The 17,591-nt window shown below is 38.4% G+C and overlaps 2 protein-coding genes across 7 annotated transcripts in view; one reads left to right on the top strand and one right to left on the bottom strand.

Moving 5' to 3' along the window:
• The first annotated feature begins 163 nt into the window (after positions 1-163).
• Positions 164-13,697, top strand: ATP6V1D (ATPase H+ transporting V1 subunit D). Its single transcript, XM_019733440.3, has 9 exons — positions 164-332; positions 5,073-5,190; positions 6,424-6,503; positions 7,837-7,904; positions 8,576-8,620; positions 10,124-10,227; positions 10,808-10,874; positions 11,959-12,037; positions 12,975-13,697. Exons 1-9 carry the CDS (start codon positions 292-294, stop codon positions 13,114-13,116), a joined length of 744 nt encoding a protein of 247 aa, XP_019588999.1. The 5' UTR covers positions 164-291; the 3' UTR covers positions 13,117-13,697.
• A 2,977-nt stretch (positions 13,698-16,674) lies between these two features.
• Positions 16,675-17,591, bottom strand: part of PALS1 (protein associated with LIN7 1, MAGUK p55 family member) — a 76,323-nt gene continuing 75,406 nt past the window's right edge. For all 6 annotated transcript variants that reach the window (XM_019733672.3, XM_074327325.2, XM_019733668.3 and 3 more), the window contains one exon: positions 16,675-16,985. In XM_019733672.3, coding sequence (XP_019589231.1) covers positions 16,809-16,985 — 177 coding nt within the window. In that variant the 3' untranslated portion in view covers positions 16,675-16,808. The remainder of the gene's footprint in view (positions 16,986-17,591) is intronic.

The following is a 17,591-nucleotide window of genomic DNA, read 5'->3' as shown; positions in this document are numbered from 1 at the left end:
CGGGAGGGGCTAGGAAGCTGACCGGAATTGAGGTGCCGTTGGGTGGTGCGCGCGCCTGAACATCCGGGCATCGCCGGCTTTAGGCCCTTTTCCCTCCTCCCACGCCCACCCTCAACCCCACGTACCAACAGGAAACGGAAGTGGCGGATGCATATCCCAGCTGCCTCTTAGCAACGCGCAGGGTGTCAAGTGACACAGCCAGCTGACACCGGTAAAGGAAGACGCTGTGGCTGGGGCTGTTGCAACTACGATTGCCCGGCCGGGGACCCGAGCCACAGAGTCATCGTCAGAATGTCGGGCAAAGATCGAATTGAAATCTTTCCTTCGCGAATGTAAGTAAAAGAACGGGACGAGCATCCGTCATAGGCTCAGGAACGCCGGGTCCGAGCCGCGGTTCCTTCGTACCCTGGACCAGCAGCGAACGTTCCTGGTTTTCTGGGCGGATCCTGAGCTTCCCAGTCTCTTTTCGTGAGTTCAGGGCGAGGCTCTGTGACGGCCCCCTCACACATTCCTCTGAGTGAACCAGACTGGTCACAGCGAGCCCAGCCCGTAGGAACAGGCACCCGGCCTGCTGGCTGTTGTGGAGGTCTGCTGACTTTACTCTTTAATCGAGCCATTCATTCCACACTCCCTATTGAACCGGGCACTGGATGTATGTAACTGAATCGTCACCACTACTGCCCTGACCAGAACTCAATTTAGCGGAGAGATGGATAAGCCAACGAGGTTTGATAAATGGATTGAGAAGGGAAGTTTTCTGCAGTGGGAAGCGTATAGAAGGGACTTCTAAGCCATATGGGGGTTGAATCGAAATGCTGTAGCGTAGACGTTAGATTCAATCGTGGATCCCCTTATTTTCCAAGATCTCATGAAATGCCACCTGCGGTGGGAAGATACCCCTGAGTTTCTCAGGCGCTCCTTTTGCTCTCTTACCACCGTGCACCTTGTTCAGACCTCTGTTGATATCATCCATTAATCACTTTGTAAAAATGAATAGTATTTGTTCACATGCCTTTCCCCCTGGACTGTGCGGTCTCTGCAGGATCGGAGCGTCTTGATTATGATTCCATAGACTGGCCACAAAAAAATGTTCCTTGAATGAACCCCTGTCTTGGAATCTGCTCAGATGTGGGCTGCCTTTCGTTTTTGGGCTGAATTCTTTGGCAGGAGAAATAGCATATCGCCCTAGGTGTTTGGCCAGTCTCTAAAGAATATTTTGAGGTTTTCTCAAATGTACGTAACAATGTGTGGAAAGAAAAGATTGTTTTTATTTGCCCCCTCCTCCTTTTTCCTCTTTCTTATTTCCCCCAGTGAAGAGCAGAAAATCAGTTTTGGCTCTGACATTTAGATCTTTTGATTGTGGTCCTATCTCTTTGGGAGTATTGTTTTTCTTCATGCTGACCTTTTTCTCAGAGAATCTGAGGACTTTTAAAATAAAATAATTATATTCAAAGCCCAAACCTAAATTTCTGTCTCTGCCTAGGTGGCTACAGCTATTAATTAAATGAAGGGGTTTGGGATTTTGGTTTCTTTTTTAACTTTACCTACTGACTTTCTAATAGCAGTTTGTACTACGTGGGAATCAAGGCAGTTGTGGAGGAAGGCAATGCCTGTAAAATAGATAAGGGTCAGGACTACCCTGGGGTAGTGAGAACTGCAGCATTTCCAGCCCTTAATGATTGAGTCCTGCCAAACCTCTGCACCAGAGACAGCCAAACTCGAGCATTGCTTCTAGGAAGCTTAGGCTGTGTTCTTAGGATGACCCAGCCTCCATTAATATGTCTGCCTGAGAAAGCTCAGCTGCTGTCAGAAGTTACTGTTTGTTCTAGCCAACACCTGAGGATAGGCCCCTAACCTCCCCTTCTTAGGGCATTTACTGAAAAGGACTTAGAATTATGAATTCTTTATTTTCCCTTTGCGATGTATATACCTCTCCTACAATTTGGAAATGTCTTTCTCAAGGGCCTGAAAACAATTTCTTTGAAATGTAGTCATCAGGAAGGATAGGGCCTTCATCTCCCATTCTCTGTGGGAGGATAGAATCCCACCTTCCGTAGTGGCCAGCCAGTGGACACAGGTGGCCTAATCCCACTGCCACTGACCAACCCTTTGTAATTTTTCACTTCTGACTCCCCTTGAGTCCCTTCTAGCTCCCCTCCCTCATTCTTCCTTGAACATGCGCAGTCTCCTCTGCACAAATTGGAATGGAGCACAGTTCTTTTCCCCCTACTGTCAGTGGTTACTGAATACAACCTGTTTTCAACGCTTTAACTAATGTTTGGCTGTGTTTGTAGTCAGAATGTTAACAATTTTTTGTTCTCGCTTGGAGACTGAGAGGTGAAAATAAACTTATTTGGCCTTAGACAAGAAGAATGATAGGTTTGTGAAGGGGGAAATTGCTATTTGAGTGCACTCAGCTTGCTGTTGGAGAGGAAAATCAGGTGCAGGAAGTAACCCGCTTCTCTAAATATTTTCCCTGGAGGCTTAGCAGCAGGTACTTTGTCATGCAGTCAGATGTCTTTGATTCAGCTGGAAACAAAGTTATTATCCTAGCTGAAGGTCAAACACTTTTCTGTAGGGTGCAGCAGTTCTGAAACTTGTGAAAGAACAGATGTTTTAAGAGCTAGGCTAGAAAATACATTAGTGACTTCTGTTTCAGACAGTTCCAGTGTTATCCTGTGAAATGAGGCTGACACCTCCTTAGGCACCAGAGAGAGCAAAACAAGTTTAGGGGGGAATCAAATAGAGTCAACGGAAGTCAGTCAAATCCAGGTTATACTTACAAGGGCTGTAAGTATAGTTTGTCAAGTCTTTCTTCTTCAGGTCTCAAGAATGAAAATTGACCTATTTCACAGAGGTGCCATTACCTAGGAGAAAATGAAAATTTAGCATGTTAAATTCAATTTCATCTAGTTTGCCTTTTTACTATGAACTTGCTGGAATCTGCAGTGCTAGGATTTGACTTAAATTTGATTCAACTCCTTGAGCCCAAATTCTGGTGGTTAGTGTCAACAATACGGTGTGTTTAAATGTACACATCGGGGTGGCTAGCTCCTGCTTAGGCTGGAAACTGAACCAGCTTCACTTGGTCCAGTCAGTGCAGAGTCAGTCACTGACAGCTAGAGAGATAACTGTTCATCTGATGGTATTTAGAATCTGCAGGGGAGGCAGTGTGGCATGTTGGGGTACAATGGACTTAGGTTTGAGCCTTAGTTTGAGCCTTGGGCAATCACTGGAGTCAAAAATCTGGTTCCAGTCCTGCTCTGCCTTTTCTTCACTAAGTAACTGTGGCAAAGTTGTTTCACTTTTCTGAGCCTCATTTTCCTAATTTTCAGGATAATGTCTGAAGTCCTTTCCAGCTATAGAATTTTCTCAGTAACTTTGCCCTGTGGTAAAAGATTACAATATAATCGAAGAATTTAGCCAAAAGGTCCATTAATATGTACTGTTTTGCAGTTGGTTATAACACTAGTCATATGAAATTAAATCCCCTTAAACAAATCACTTTAAGTATTTATGTTATACGATCTATTGTTGAATGTTATTACCCACTTCCCCTCCCCCCCATTATTAAATGTTATCTGGCATATGGTAGCAAGAACAGAAATGTCAGTTTCTGCTGTTGCTTTCTCGACTTTGGTATTGGGGTTTCTGATGGGAAAAGACTGAAATAAGGAGGTAAGGAGATATGAGTTGCTTGTCACGTCTCAGGAGTCATTACTTATATATGTCATTTACAAGTTACCTAAAGTCATTTGTTACCTAATTTGTTATATCAAGTCATTTACAAATTAATAAAATGATTGGTAGTAGGGTCTTGACTGATGATATCAAAAATACCATAATGCCCTGCTTTTTAAAATAACATTTACATAATCTATGAAGAGTATTAACAGTTATACATGTTCAGGAATCATAAATAGTTGGACTATATAGAAAGACCCAAAGAACAAGTATAACTATTATTATGGCTCTTATTTCATTAGCAGACAGGTAAATACACTCAAACAGAACTGATTCTGAGTTCAGCATCTATCCGTAGGTACACAGGCCTTGTCAGTGACTTGGGACAGCTGTCTACCTCTGGTGTCGGTGGTTTCTCGTCCTCAAGGAGTCTGATTTCTGTAGACAGGAGTAAATGTCTCTTCGCAGTTAAGTGCCGGATAAGGTCCCTTCCAGAGAGGTTGGAGAGTGTCTTATTAGATGTTCCTTCCAATAAAAAAAAATCGCCAGGTGTTTAATGCCACACTTTTAGCAGAAAAAGTAGTAACTGGCTGTGGAATAAAATGCAAAAGGTACAAAACAATATAATGAAAAGCAAATCTATTTTTTCTCAGTCAGCCCCATTTCCCAAAGGAAACTGTTAGCAGTTTCTGTGAACCCTTTCGAGAACAGGTCCCTGTATCTGTGTAAGCATATTTACCCCTTACTTTGCATAGCTAAGACAATATAATAGAGAGAGCACATGGAGATCTGCCTTCCTCTTTTTTTATGGCTGCATGTCCATTTTATAATGAACCATGATTTATGGAACATTTAACATGTTTCTGCTCTTTAGCTATTACAAATAAGGCTGGAATACACCTTGTATTATGTTTTTTGTACACATGCGGGAGTAAATCTGTAGGGTAAATTCCTCAAAGTGGAATTGTTGGTCCTGAAGGTAAGAACATTTCAAATTTTGATATATATTAGTGGACAGATTTAAAAAAAAAATCTTTAATACGCCTCTAATGGAAATACAGATATTGTTTTAACTTACACATCAAATAAGTAGATTATGCTGACATCATAAAATAGGGCTCCGGATAAATTTTATTATAATTTAATAAATACTTATTCCATATATTGATTAAAAATTGTTTCTGTTTTAAATAAACTTCTCATTTATGAGACACTGAGAGTAGAATTCCACGGTATTGAGAAATCAGTTAAACCTGTCAGGTACAAAGGCTATATATATTCTTATTCTCATGACATCAGAGAACAAAGCATAATTTTAACATTGTATTGGGCAGGTATTTTTATTTCTGTTAAACAAGGGGAGTAAATGCCTTTAACTGTTTATATAGGGCACAGACCATCATGAAGGCTCGATTAAAAGGAGCACAGACAGGTCGAAATCTCCTGAAGAAGAAATCTGATGCCTTAACTCTTCGATTTCGACAGATCCTAAAGAAGATCATAGAGGTAGAATGAACTTTGCTTAGAACAGTATTTATTTTAGAAATATCTCAGGAAAATCCAACATGGCTTGTTGACATTTTAATTTTCCTTTAAGTTATTTTAATGAAATTTTCTTTCAAAAGTAAAAATAACCATTATAAAGCACCAAGTTTCACATAGCTTAATAAAATAAAATCCAAACTCCTTCCTCTTAATCTTTTTTTGTTGCCAATGTTTTGGGCTAAAATTGGTATCTTGTTTTAATTTGCACTACTTTTGATTTTTTGTGAGGTTGAGAGCATCTTGTGCTTACGGGGAATTTGATTTTCTTGGTGAATTTACGTTTTTGTAGAAGTTCTATATATTTCTAGTTAGTATATAAAATGATAAAAATATTTTCTCCAAGTCTTTTGCTTATCTTTTAACTTTAAAAAAATGTTATCTTAATTTTTATTTGGTCAAATCTCTTAGTCTTTTATATAGCTTTAGAGTTACATACAATGCTTAGAAAGGCCTAAAAAGATTAGGATCATGTTCTACTATATTTTCTTTTGTTATTTTATAGCTTTTAAAAAAATTATCTTTAATACGTTCTGATTTTTTTTTTTTTTTGGGTGTGATGTGAGGGGGTAGGGATTTAACTTTATCATTTTGTAAGTAATGGCCAGTTAAATGATTTCTTTACATTACCAAATTCCCATACAGATCTGGGGCTGTTTCTGACCTCTCCATTCCATTTTATTGACTTATCTGACCAGATTTATTTCCTTATTGTAGCTGTACATTTTTAATACTTGGTAAGATAACTCTCTGCCCAACCTGTCTCAGTCTTTCTTTTCTTTCAAAAAATTAATGGATATTCTCACACGTTAAATAGTCCAGATTTATTTTAGAATCACTATGCTATTAGGATTTTGACTGCATTGCAGTGAGTGAATTAAGGAGATTAATTTGAGCAAATCACCATGGACCGATTCAGGAATAACAGTACCTGCAGTAAAGGTTCAGTTTTCTATTTCTTAATGCCTTTATTTTGATGTTTTGATTATAAAACTCATGGTTTTGCAACATTGTTAGTAACCATAATCAAAACTGTTGAAATTTGGAAATTTTTATTGTGTTTTATCGTTATCACATTGATATTTACATGCACATCTGATATAAAATACTGATGGTTAGTAAAGGAATACAATTATGACATGATTTTTTTCTTGTAAAAAACTTAGTTGAATTAGCTGTTGGTTTATGCTTTTCCAGACTAAAATGTTAATGGGTGAAGTGATGAGAGAAGCTGCCTTTTCACTTGCTGAGGCCAAGTTCACAGCAGGGGACTTCAGGTAAGACTAATTGGGATGTTTTAAAAATCAAAGTGCTTTCATGTTCATACTTGCATTTAAAAGCCATTTTAAATTTAAACATGTATAAGCTTTAAAGACAACTGATATACTGTAATAATAAGGGAGAACATTTTTAACCCCATCTTCTTAACCCTACTGTCTTTCTTACTACCCACATGTATCTGTGCAGGATACTTAATATTTTATAGTCCATTTTCATTTAACATTGTATTATGAATGTTTTTCCTTGTTTTCACTTAGCTGCATAATCTTTCTCTAGATGTACGTACCATCATTTATTAAAATTTTCTCCTAATAGTGGACATTTGGGTTGATTTTCAGATTTTTGGAATATTAGAAAAGGTGCCATGAACATCTTCATGCGTATATATTTTTGTTTCTATTGAATTATTTCCTTAGGATAAATTTTGAGAATGGAATTGGTTGTTTAAAGGGCATGAATTATATGGCTTTTCTCACGTCAGTATATGCTTTACAAAGCATACGAAATGGTTCAGTTACTGCTTTACAAAGGAATTTCATCAGTTTACATGTTTTGTGATTCTCCAGATAAGCCTGTGAGGTAGCTAAGGGCAGCACCATTACTGTTGTTTTAAGTCCAGTGTCTTCCTGAGTCACAGCTATTTAGGGGCAGAGGTGGAAGTTGTTTTCAGGGGTTTCTTTACCCAGTGACATACGGCCTTCGTTCTCAGTTTGTGTTATCTAGGAGAATGACCTGGTGGGCAGGTCTTTCGGTAGGAGGGCACAAGGCCTTTTGAAGTAGTAGACTTTAGGTTTTGTCAGTGTTGGTAGGATAACAACTTGCACTGACTTTTCTAGCAGAGGGAGGGAATAGTGTGTAAGTGGTATGTGAATGTGTTTTATGATGGTTTGGGGGAAAACACTTTATGATAATAATAGATGGAGAATCAGACAAAGCCAGATGGAAGGTAGATAGTTCCAGGATAAAGGAATTGAATACCTGCTTAGCCAAACCTAGAAGTGAGGAAAATTTCCTCCAAATTACATTAGCAGAATAAGAATCCTTCAAGTCACATCTGTGTACTACATGTCTGACTGAAAACTCAAGCAATCCATGTATTTTAAAATCATTCTTTGTTTTTTTCTTATGGCTAATGTTTTGAATATTGTTCATTCTTTGCTCTCTGAGGCCCTCCTCTGGAAGCAGTGATTGTTTTCCTTTTCTGGAAAAAAACAATTATCAAAACATACTTGTGACATTTTACTCTTGTTGAAATTACCCGATGGGTCCCTGTTTTATTTCCTCACTCTAAAAACTCAACCTAAATCAAGGCCTTTTCCCCCCCTGCAGCACCACGGTTATCCAAAATGTAAATAAAGCCCAAGTGAAGATTCGAGCAAAGAAAGATAACGTAGCAGGTAACTTTTCTACCCTAAGGAACCATTGTGGGAGAAAAGGTGACATTTTAACATTAACCTGTTTTTACAGCAAGATCTTGCTATCCCAGTTAATCTTTTCTACTTAGGACAAGTTGATTGGCTTTACATGTTAAACTCATTGTAACTGGTGGTTGCCATGGGATTGAGGTGGGGGAATTGGGGAGTTCAGTGGATATAAAATTACAGTTATACAAGATGAATGCATTGTAAAGATATGCTGTACTGTATAGTGCCAACGGAATAATATGTGTGTGTGCACTTGAAAACTTGTTAAGGGGGTAGATCTTGTGTGAGTGAGTGTTCTTAAAACACACACACACACACGCATACACACACATGAAAAGGGACACAAAAAATCTTTTGGAGATGATGGATATGTTTATTACCTTGAATGTGGTGGTGGTGTCATGGGTGTGTGCATGTGTCCAAACTCATCAAAATGTATACATTAAATATGTGCAATTTTTTGTAGATTAAGTATACCTCAAAGCTGAAAGGAAAGAAAAACCGCTGTAACAACCAGATCCCTCATTACTACGCAGGATAATTTGATTTTTGAATAGGAATGAACACTTAAGGCTGGATCCTAAATTCATTCCTTGAAACCAGTTACAAGTCCAGACAATCTCTTGACTTTTTCTGTTGAACAGGTGTTACTTTGCCAGTATTTGAACATTACCATGAAGGAACTGACAGTAAGTGTGAAACTTTTTGTTAGTGTGTGTCTCTGGCTTCTCCTGCTTCCTCTTGTTTTTTTTTTTTTTTAGATTTTATTGGGGAAGGAGAACAGGACTTTATTGGGGAACAGTGTGCATTTCCAGAACTTTTTCTCCAAGTCAAGTTGTTGTCCTTTCCATCTTAGTTGTGGAGGGTTCTGTTCAGCTTCAAGTTGTTGCTCCTTCAGTCTTAGTTGTGGAGGGCGCAGCTCAGCTCCAGGTCCAGTTGCCATTGCTAGTTGCAGGGGTCACAGCCCACCATCCCTTGCGGGATTCGAGGAATTGAACTGGCAACCTTGTGGTTGAGAGCCCGTGCTCCAACCAACAACTGAGCCATCCGGGAGGCAGCTCAGCTCAAGGTGCCGTGTTCAATTTTAGTTGCAGGGGGCGCTGCCCACCATCCCTTGCGGGACTCGAGGAGTTGAACCGGCAACCTTGTGGTTGAGAGCCCACTGGCCCATGTGGGAATCGAACTGGCAGCCTTCGGAGTTAGGAGCACGGAGCTCTAACCACCTGAGCCACCGGGCTGGCCCCTCCTCTTCTTTAAATGAACCTTGTTCTGGAAAATGGTGCAGATAGAGAGTTCCAGCATTAGAGCCTTCTTAATCTGTTCCAGTCAGGACATAGTTCACCAGATAATCAAAAAAGTGTATCATTAAAGTTTGTCATTGTACGTGTCTTAAAATATATATAAAATATTATATATATATATATATATATATATATATATATATATATATAGTATTTATATGTATTATATATACGTGCAGTCATTTACCTTTTCAAAAAATATAAGGTCATGTCCTTTGAGTATGAATCCACTGAATAGACTACCATGTTGTCTTTCTGCAAAAACCACACCCCTAATGCATTGTTTATCATTTCCAGTTTGGATTTCTCTAAAGTAGAATAAGATCTTAGGCACTGTGATGCAGTCTGAGCTGAATCTTCCTAGATTTTTATAGCTTTCGATTTTTTGTAATTATCTGATATTTTCTTAATTTGAGAGCATTTTTTTGGGTAGTTAGTAACACATCTTTGTTCGGTCTTTCCAAAGTAATCAACTTTTAAAAAAATACAAACACTATTCTTCCTTAGGCACTCATCTTTCATTGGTTCCAATGAAATACTTAGTACAACTCAAATAAAGAAGAACATTCTAGAGAGTCATCTGTTAACAGAGCGTGTCACTGTCCTGGAGCATCAGACAGTGTGAGCTACAAAGGGAAGGGGATGCATTGGTTAAGCCACCAATCTGGTGAAGTGAAGGTTAGAAACGAAATGTCTCCTGTAGTTAGAATAGTATCCTTGTGGAAAACTATTGAGCAGCGTGACCTGCTGTGTTTGGGGAGTGACATGGGCACTTCGTGTTTAACAGGGATAGTGAATTTTTTTCCCCATTTTGTTCTGACTTATCTTTCGGGGAATTTTATGAAGATTATTACTTTGTAATTACAAATGTTGTCTGACTGGTTCTTTCAGGTTATGAACTGACCGGTTTAGCCAGAGGTGGGGAACAATTGGCTAAATTAAAGAGGAATTACGCCAAAGCAGTGGAACTACTGGTGGAACTAGCCTCGCTGCAGGTAAGGGGCAGAATGGCTGGAGAACTGCAGCTTGATTTCTGAGTGCGGGAGACTGAGATCTTGAATCAGAGCCTATGTACTTAGTACTTTAGACTGTTTCAGTGACCCCACGTGAAATAAGCCAAAGATGTTCTGATTCCTGAAATGGTAGCTTCTGCATTGTCCTTACTTTTATTACTAACAAAATGTTTGTGCAATGGTATAGTTTCACTCCGCTAGATGATAACAGCAATAGTCAGTTTTAGATTTAAATGCAACAGTAACATGATTCACAACATGATTTATAAAAGCCATGTTGTTTCCTTTGTGGCCAGTTAATATATATCTAGGTCATTAGTGCACGATTCTTTCCTTTTGCCATTTTATTACTTCAGATGAGTCTGAAATAAATTATAATAGTATGGAGATAGTATTATCTCTGTGGAAATATCACTCAAATTTCCTCTTTTTTAACATGTTGAAAAGTAGTAGTCTTGGTTTCCAAATGTTCTCTGCAAGTACAGTCTGCGTGGAGCCAAGTGAGCTGGGCCTGATTGGGAAGACTTTGTGCTTACGTAAATAATTTGTCCTCTTACTTTAGACTTCCTTTGTTACTTTGGATGAAGCTATTAAGATAACCAACAGGCGTGTAAATGCCATTGAACATGGTGAGTGCAAGCTGCTTGAAGCCCTTTGTTCATCCACTTGTCCATCCCTCCACATTTGTTACGCACCTGCGCAGTCAAGTGTTAAGTGCTTTGCTAGGAGAATGTGTATGATGTGGGGGGAGTTACAGAGGAGAATGGTGAGTTAAAAATTATGGGATATTTTATTCATTTCTGGTTATACATGAATAAAGTGTGGAAACTTATTTCTCAAGAGCTCTAGTGTTTTCTTTAGTTCTTTCCAATGATTGAGTGAATGATACATCTTTTTGAACACATTAAATATATCTTTAAATCCATTCTCCCTTAGGCCTTATATCTTGTTCTTGTGCGGCTGATTTCTAAAAACAAAGTTTCCCATTTGATACATTTATTTCCTATCACATTTCATTGTTTTAAAACTATGACTGCTTAGTGTTGATATAATAGTTTTTGCTCAAGAAGCTCAGTTTTCATTAAAGGAACACTTATTCAATTTTATGGTTAAGAAAGCAAAATTCAATAGCAAGGAAATTATTTTGCTTGGGCTCTATTAGTTTTAAAGAGGAAGTTATGTCATTTTTTAAAAACTTAAAACACATTTCCTAATTGCTTGCTAGTGCCAGGTGTTATACATGGAATTGCAAGCAAAACAAAATGAATAATAGTTCCAACTCTCAAGGAGCTCACATTGTAGAAACAGAATAGGCAAATTCTATGTAAAGTAGAACCTTATGACTGACACAATACTGCGTTCTGCTTCAGCGCTCCTCTACTTTTTAACAGTGGATTGCTATTATATTTAACATTTGTGGTTCAGTGTTATATACTCATATAAATTCAGTATATTCAGTGTTATATATATCGTGGTCCAATGTTATGTGCCCATAGAAAGGACACTAGAAGGGCAGATAACAAAATATTTACAATAGTTACTTTAGGGTGGTTGGATTATACATCATTTTTTTCCCGTTTTTGTTTTCTAAGTTTCCTGCATGAAATGTACATTAATTTTACAATTAGAAAAAATAAGTTTTATACAAATGAGCACTGGCAATTTGAAAAAAGGTTTGAAATTTTCAATTGAATGTATTTTTTTAAACCCTAGTCATCATTCCCCGGATTGAACGTACCCTTGCTTACATCATCACAGAGCTGGATGAGAGAGAGCGGGAAGAGTTCTATAGGTTTGTTGGAATTGGCAGTTATTGATCACTTTGTTTTCCATAGTCCAGAGTCTCAATTTGCTGAGAAACTTGTTGGTTTATGTTCTTTAGAATTAATTAGCACAACTTGTATTTCATTCTGATAAGAAATAGTATCGCCAAAGGCTGTGGAGACAGATCTTTGCCAAGTTTTGCACATACCGAAAACATGGCAGTTCCAAAAACTTTGGCCCTTCACAGAAACTATTAATAGACTTGATTATTCTTTAAAATGAAACAGTGATTTAGATTGGGTGTCTCCCACATAAAAAGAAACTGGAATTAATCGTTCAGTCCAATATGTATTGCATGTTGAATATTCCAGGAGAAAGTATAAATTACTTGGGGGCATTATGTAATAGTATAACTCATACCATTAGAGAATTAACACAGTATTTGGAGAGAAATGATACATGTATATAATTGGTTATGAACATTTAGAGCTAGTAGGGACAATAAATACTAAATAGGTGTGTCAGGTTCAGAGAAGTGGGGGACAGGCAAAGGCAGACGTATTCAGGGAAGACATGGCCGTCTTGGACCTTTGAGTGGTGTCAGAATACGATTTATCATCTTAATTATCAAAGGTTATTTAGTTTCTGTCCTCAGTGACGTTTTGGGTTGTAGTGAGCTAAATGAAGTGATCCGAAATTTTAATAAATGTCTAAATGCTCAAAGTCTGTTCCATCATCAGGAAATGGATTTCAGCATTTATTCACTCTAGGATAGGAGCTTTTGAAATCAGTTATTAGCTTAAAATGTGTGTATTCTACCTCAGATCTTTTTTAAAATGGGTTATAAATGATTGAAATGAACAAATTTTGTTCTAGTTTTATGTGTTTGTTATCCTTGTTAAAAAACTAGGAGCAAATCTACTTAGTATTCAAAACAGCATACAGCAAATTCCTTTATTTTATAGGTTAAAGAAAATACAGGAGAAGAAAAAGATTCTCAAGGAAAAGTCTGAGAAGGAGTTGGAGCAACGGAAGGCAGCTGGTGAGGTGCTGGAGCCTGCGAATCTTCTGGCTGAAGAGAAGGATGAGGACCTTCTGTTTGAATAATCTTTCCTGCTTTGGTTCTTTCCGAGGCCCTGACATGGCACCATTTTAGTTCAGTGTGTAGGTTTGGTATGTGCCGCTGTTTGTTTTTTGGCCTAAGAATTTCACTGGTTGTAAAATTTCCCTGGATACCCATTTATGGGATTACCTTTGCAGAATCTTAATTCAGCAGCCATTTATCACAGATGAGAGTTATAGAACCTGCCCAGGAACTTGTAGAACTTATTCTGCAGAAGTGTCACCCTATTCCATTTATATCTGTGTTACAAGTGATGGGCTTACCGAGCATATTAGGAACCTCCCCTTAGGAAACAGCAGTGATCTCAGGCCTGCTGCTGCTGGCGTCCCCTTTGCTCCTAGCCTCTTGCACTCCTGGGTGCAGCTGAGATGACTGCAGCCGTCCCTGTGCTGTTACTGTGGTACCTGCCATCCTTGTGTTGTTACTGTGGTGCTTCTCTCCTCAAGCTCTATGAAAACCTTCACTTTTTCTTTGCATGACAGGTCGCTGTCCTGTCTGCCATGGGAGCAGTTTTGCCAATTTAAATGTGACTATGGTATAAACAGTAAAATGATTTAAAAAATGAGTTGTTCTTTTTTTAAAAAAAACAAAAAACAATTAAGGAACCAGAATCTGTATCAGTGCCAATAGGGGGCTTTTCCCCATGGTGAAGAATAAATTAAAAGGTATTTTGTGTTTCACCCAGAGGTTCCAAATGGACTTACTTCTGACAGAAATTTGAAGACAGGGTGGTTGATAGATGTGTTGAAACCTTGAATGGCAGAGGATATAAACACAGCAAAAGAAAGTACTCAGTGGCTTTTTTATTTGAAATATATTTTACTTTTCATTTTTACAATACAGTGTGCAGTATGACATCTCAAAAATAACAGAGTGCAGATATAGGATAAGAGAGTACAAAGGATTAACAACAGATGTCAGAAAGGTTACCTTTATTAAGGCTAAATCCCTGGTTCATATTTTCCACACACATTCACAGAATTACATTCAAATTATTCCTTATCAATACTTATTCCTTAGGCCACGAGAAAAGGAAAAACAAGAAAATCCAGACATTAGATTTTCATAGAAAGCAAATCTGGATTTGTCTACTATTCTCCTTCCCGTTTGTTCCGACTTAAGAAAATTGAGTAAAGGAAGATATTTCCTTATTTGAACTAGCATGTGCATTTCATTAGCTATTGGTATCATTCCTATAAGTGGTTAAGACCTCCCCCACACTGGGGTCTCCAATCAGAATCACAGAGGGACAGGAAATGGAACTGGCCAGCGTGGCTTGACAAATAGGTGTATAGCAAGGCTTTTCTTTCAAGGAAGTCAGCAGCAACTCAGTTTTCACTTTGTTTGGGGACTGTGTTGAATATCACTAGGATTGACAAAAGTTTGGGACATAGACATTTCTATCTACCAATGCTGATGAAAGGACTGTAAGACTTTACTGACCCCCAAAATACCTTGTGTCACCTTAGACTTCCTACAGTATACTATGGCATGGCATGTGCCTGGTAGGGGATTTGCTCATTTAAGCAAATCTGCGTCTCAACAGCACATGGCCCGTGTGGCCCAGCAGTCTGCAGGCTAACTCAGGGACTGGCACACAGCCACTTACTGACGCTACCTGAAATCTCAGTCTAACTTCAAACTGCCAACATTTTAAAACTTAGGGTTGAAAATAGTTGTCAGTTATGATAAGCAGCTCACAAAACTCCATTGTCTACCATAGACTACCTTTCATTCCTGAGGAGAAAGTAAATGGAAAACTGAAAAGATTAAGTGCTTATATTCCTTGGTTTTCAATGCTGAAAAATCAGTGTGAGCTTTGCATTTCCTGCCATAAGCTAGGAGTGTTTCAGACCTGAAGAGACTGTATGTGTGACATTCCTTCCCTTAACCCAGGAATGTTTCCTCCTAAGGAATATTATCTTGAAAGTATTTCCACATAAGACACACTCCACAGCCAACCTCGAGGCCACGCAAATTTGAACAGAAAAGGCAACTTATAAACTGTCTACATGTCTTCAAATAAAATTAATGTGGAAGAGAAAAAAATCAATTACATACATGACACCAAGACAAACTACTCATTAAAAACAACTGCTTATATTAAATTAAGTGACAATATTATTCCAGTGTTTAGCTTTGAGAACAGGAAATACTGTAGCTAAAGTCATAAAAATAAAACCAAGACATTCACATTTGAGGTTCTTTGTCACACATCACACCATCCCTAAAGCCTTGAAAAGACTACAAATAAACTTTCCATGCCAGTACAAAAATCCCATCAGCTTACACATGATTAGCAAGCTGTTGCATTCCGGTCATAAAGAGGCAGACTTTGTTAGGATAAAAACCTCTTTATACTGTGTTTCCCCGAAAATAAAACCTAGCCGGACCATCAGCTCTAATGCGTCTTTTGGAGCAAAAATTAACTGAGACCCGGTCTTACATTAATTTTTGCTCCAAAAGACGCATTAGAGCTGATGGTCTGGGTAGGTCTTATTTTCGGGGAAACATGGTATGTGCTTAACCCCCCCCCCCATTTTTTCCTAAAATGTTCAAATGACTTTCAGGTCATCCTTTTTGACCTCAAAAGTCAATTATAGTATTTCACTCGGATATATATATAATTTTATTCCAATGCTGAAGAAGTTATCAATGATCATTTGTCAATCTGTTAAATATTAGTATATAGTACAGCAGCTATATTCATTACAGAATTCCAGTTTATTACCTATATATAGCACAGTCATCAAATTTTGTGCTCCTATATAAAAATGCAAAAACTGTCAAATGTGCTATGTCCTCTCATGTATATAAAATATCTGCATCATGAGAAACTTTAACAATCAACAGTTTATATGAATATCTTCCATTCATAAAAATGTAACTTACATACTCTATTGTACTATGCAGCTCAGAGAAAGGAAGCAATGTTATCAAATCAGGTGAGACAATTTAAGAAAAAAATTAAGAAAATCTTACCTTTTCAAAGATCAGCATATGTTGTATGCAAGTTTAACTAGATCAGAGTCTGCTCAGTGTGCAGTAAAGTCTAATCCACAAAGTTTGAGCTACAAAATGGGTGCTTCTAACGGAATGTTTTTCAAGAATTAAAAGACATACACATGAATCCAAGGCTAACAGTAGCTCCAGACCCAAGTGGCACCTTTAAAAAAATTTTTTTTAGGAAAGTATTTCTGAGGACTAAAGCAGTCTTCTAACCAAATACTGTTTTTCCCAGTGCACAGAAGTACAGTGCCTCGCCCCCCACCCCCCCACAAATTCCCATGAAGTTATTTAACTGTTAAATAACTTAAACATTTATAACTACGTGAGACATGGACTGCTGTGTATATATACACACATTTTTGTCATGGAAGTATGACTGGGCAGAAAGGATAGGTGAAAACAAAAGGTCTTTACATAGATTAAATAGAACTGTTCTGTCGAAACTTCCATTTAGAATCCCCCAATGAGGCAAGACCATCCAAAGCCATAGGGAATAAAGACTGCTGTGCACAATTGCCTAAGGGGATTTTCTTCTCACCAGTTGGAGATCTAAGAACGTTTATGTTGCCTGCCACCTTATCCTCAGTCCTGCTGAAGTATCAGGGCTACCTTCGTACTGGCCGTTTGCCAGATCAAGTCCAATCAGGCCACAGGGTGGATATTTCCTTCACCTCAGCCAAGTGGACGGCACCCACTGAGGTTCAGTGTCAAGTTTGTTAATTAACCTAAGCAGTTCCTGATAGGCTTTATCAAGATCTGAATTCACAATTGCTGTGTCAAAGTAATGGCCGTTGTTCTGCTCCATCTCTCTCGTCTTCTCAATGATTTCCCTCAGCTCTTCAGGCTGCAAAGAATAGATGAAAACAGAGGTTAACTCCATTCCTTACCGAAACACATGAGTCCAAGATGGCCAAAGAAGAAGAAATAACCTTATATGTTTCCTTCTGTCCCTCAAAACACTCAGCCTCCGGAGCTCCGCCCCACTGTTATGGCCCCGGGATTTCCTTTGGTCTGGCATCTGCAGGACTCAGGGTGTGAATCACTGGGGACTCAATATAACCTGTTTATACTGCTATTTAGGTTTTCGTATCTTTGTCTTATCTCACCCACAAAACTAAAGGCTTCAAGGTCACAGACTATTACTTTGAATTCTCTACATTTCATTTTTAAACATTTTAAGACATCATAACCTCTTCCTAAAAATAATACTTTCTGTAACGCAGAGTGAACCTTTCTGGTTGAGGAAGGGTGGCAGGACCCAAAGTGCTGTCTACTCTTGGCTTTTAGGAAGAACCCCTGCCGTTATGTCTGTTGCAGAGTTAGGCAAAGTAAACAGTGGAAAAGCAAAGGAGCAATAGAATGGGTATCTATGAAAATATTTGCTGACACACCCAAGATTTAATAATCAAATACAGCTGATTGATGAACAATAGGGGTTTGAACAGCTCGG

This window comes from Rhinolophus sinicus, chromosome 3 (assembly GCF_057876585.1).
Source record: "Rhinolophus sinicus isolate RSI-liver-muscle chromosome 3, RSI-T2T, whole genome shotgun sequence".
In the NCBI taxonomy this organism is placed as follows: domain Eukaryota; kingdom Metazoa; phylum Chordata; class Mammalia; order Chiroptera; family Rhinolophidae; genus Rhinolophus; species Rhinolophus sinicus.
The sequence above is the reverse complement of the archived record's forward strand: the minus strand, read 5'-3'. Positions and strand labels throughout refer to the sequence as shown.

Bases quoted from the DNA above. Each gene is read 5' to 3' on its own strand.
- ATP6V1D (XM_019733440.3), top strand. From the start codon at position 292: ATGTCGGGCAAAGATCGAATTGAAATCTTTCCTTCGCGAAT. The intron at 6,504-7,836 runs GTAAGACTAATT...CCCCCCCTGCAG, and splicing joins TTCACAGCAGGGGACTTCAG to CACCACGGTTATCCAAAATG. The intron at 10,228-10,807 runs GTAAGGGGCAGA...CTCTTACTTTAG, and splicing joins TGGAACTAGCCTCGCTGCAG to ACTTCCTTTGTTACTTTGGA.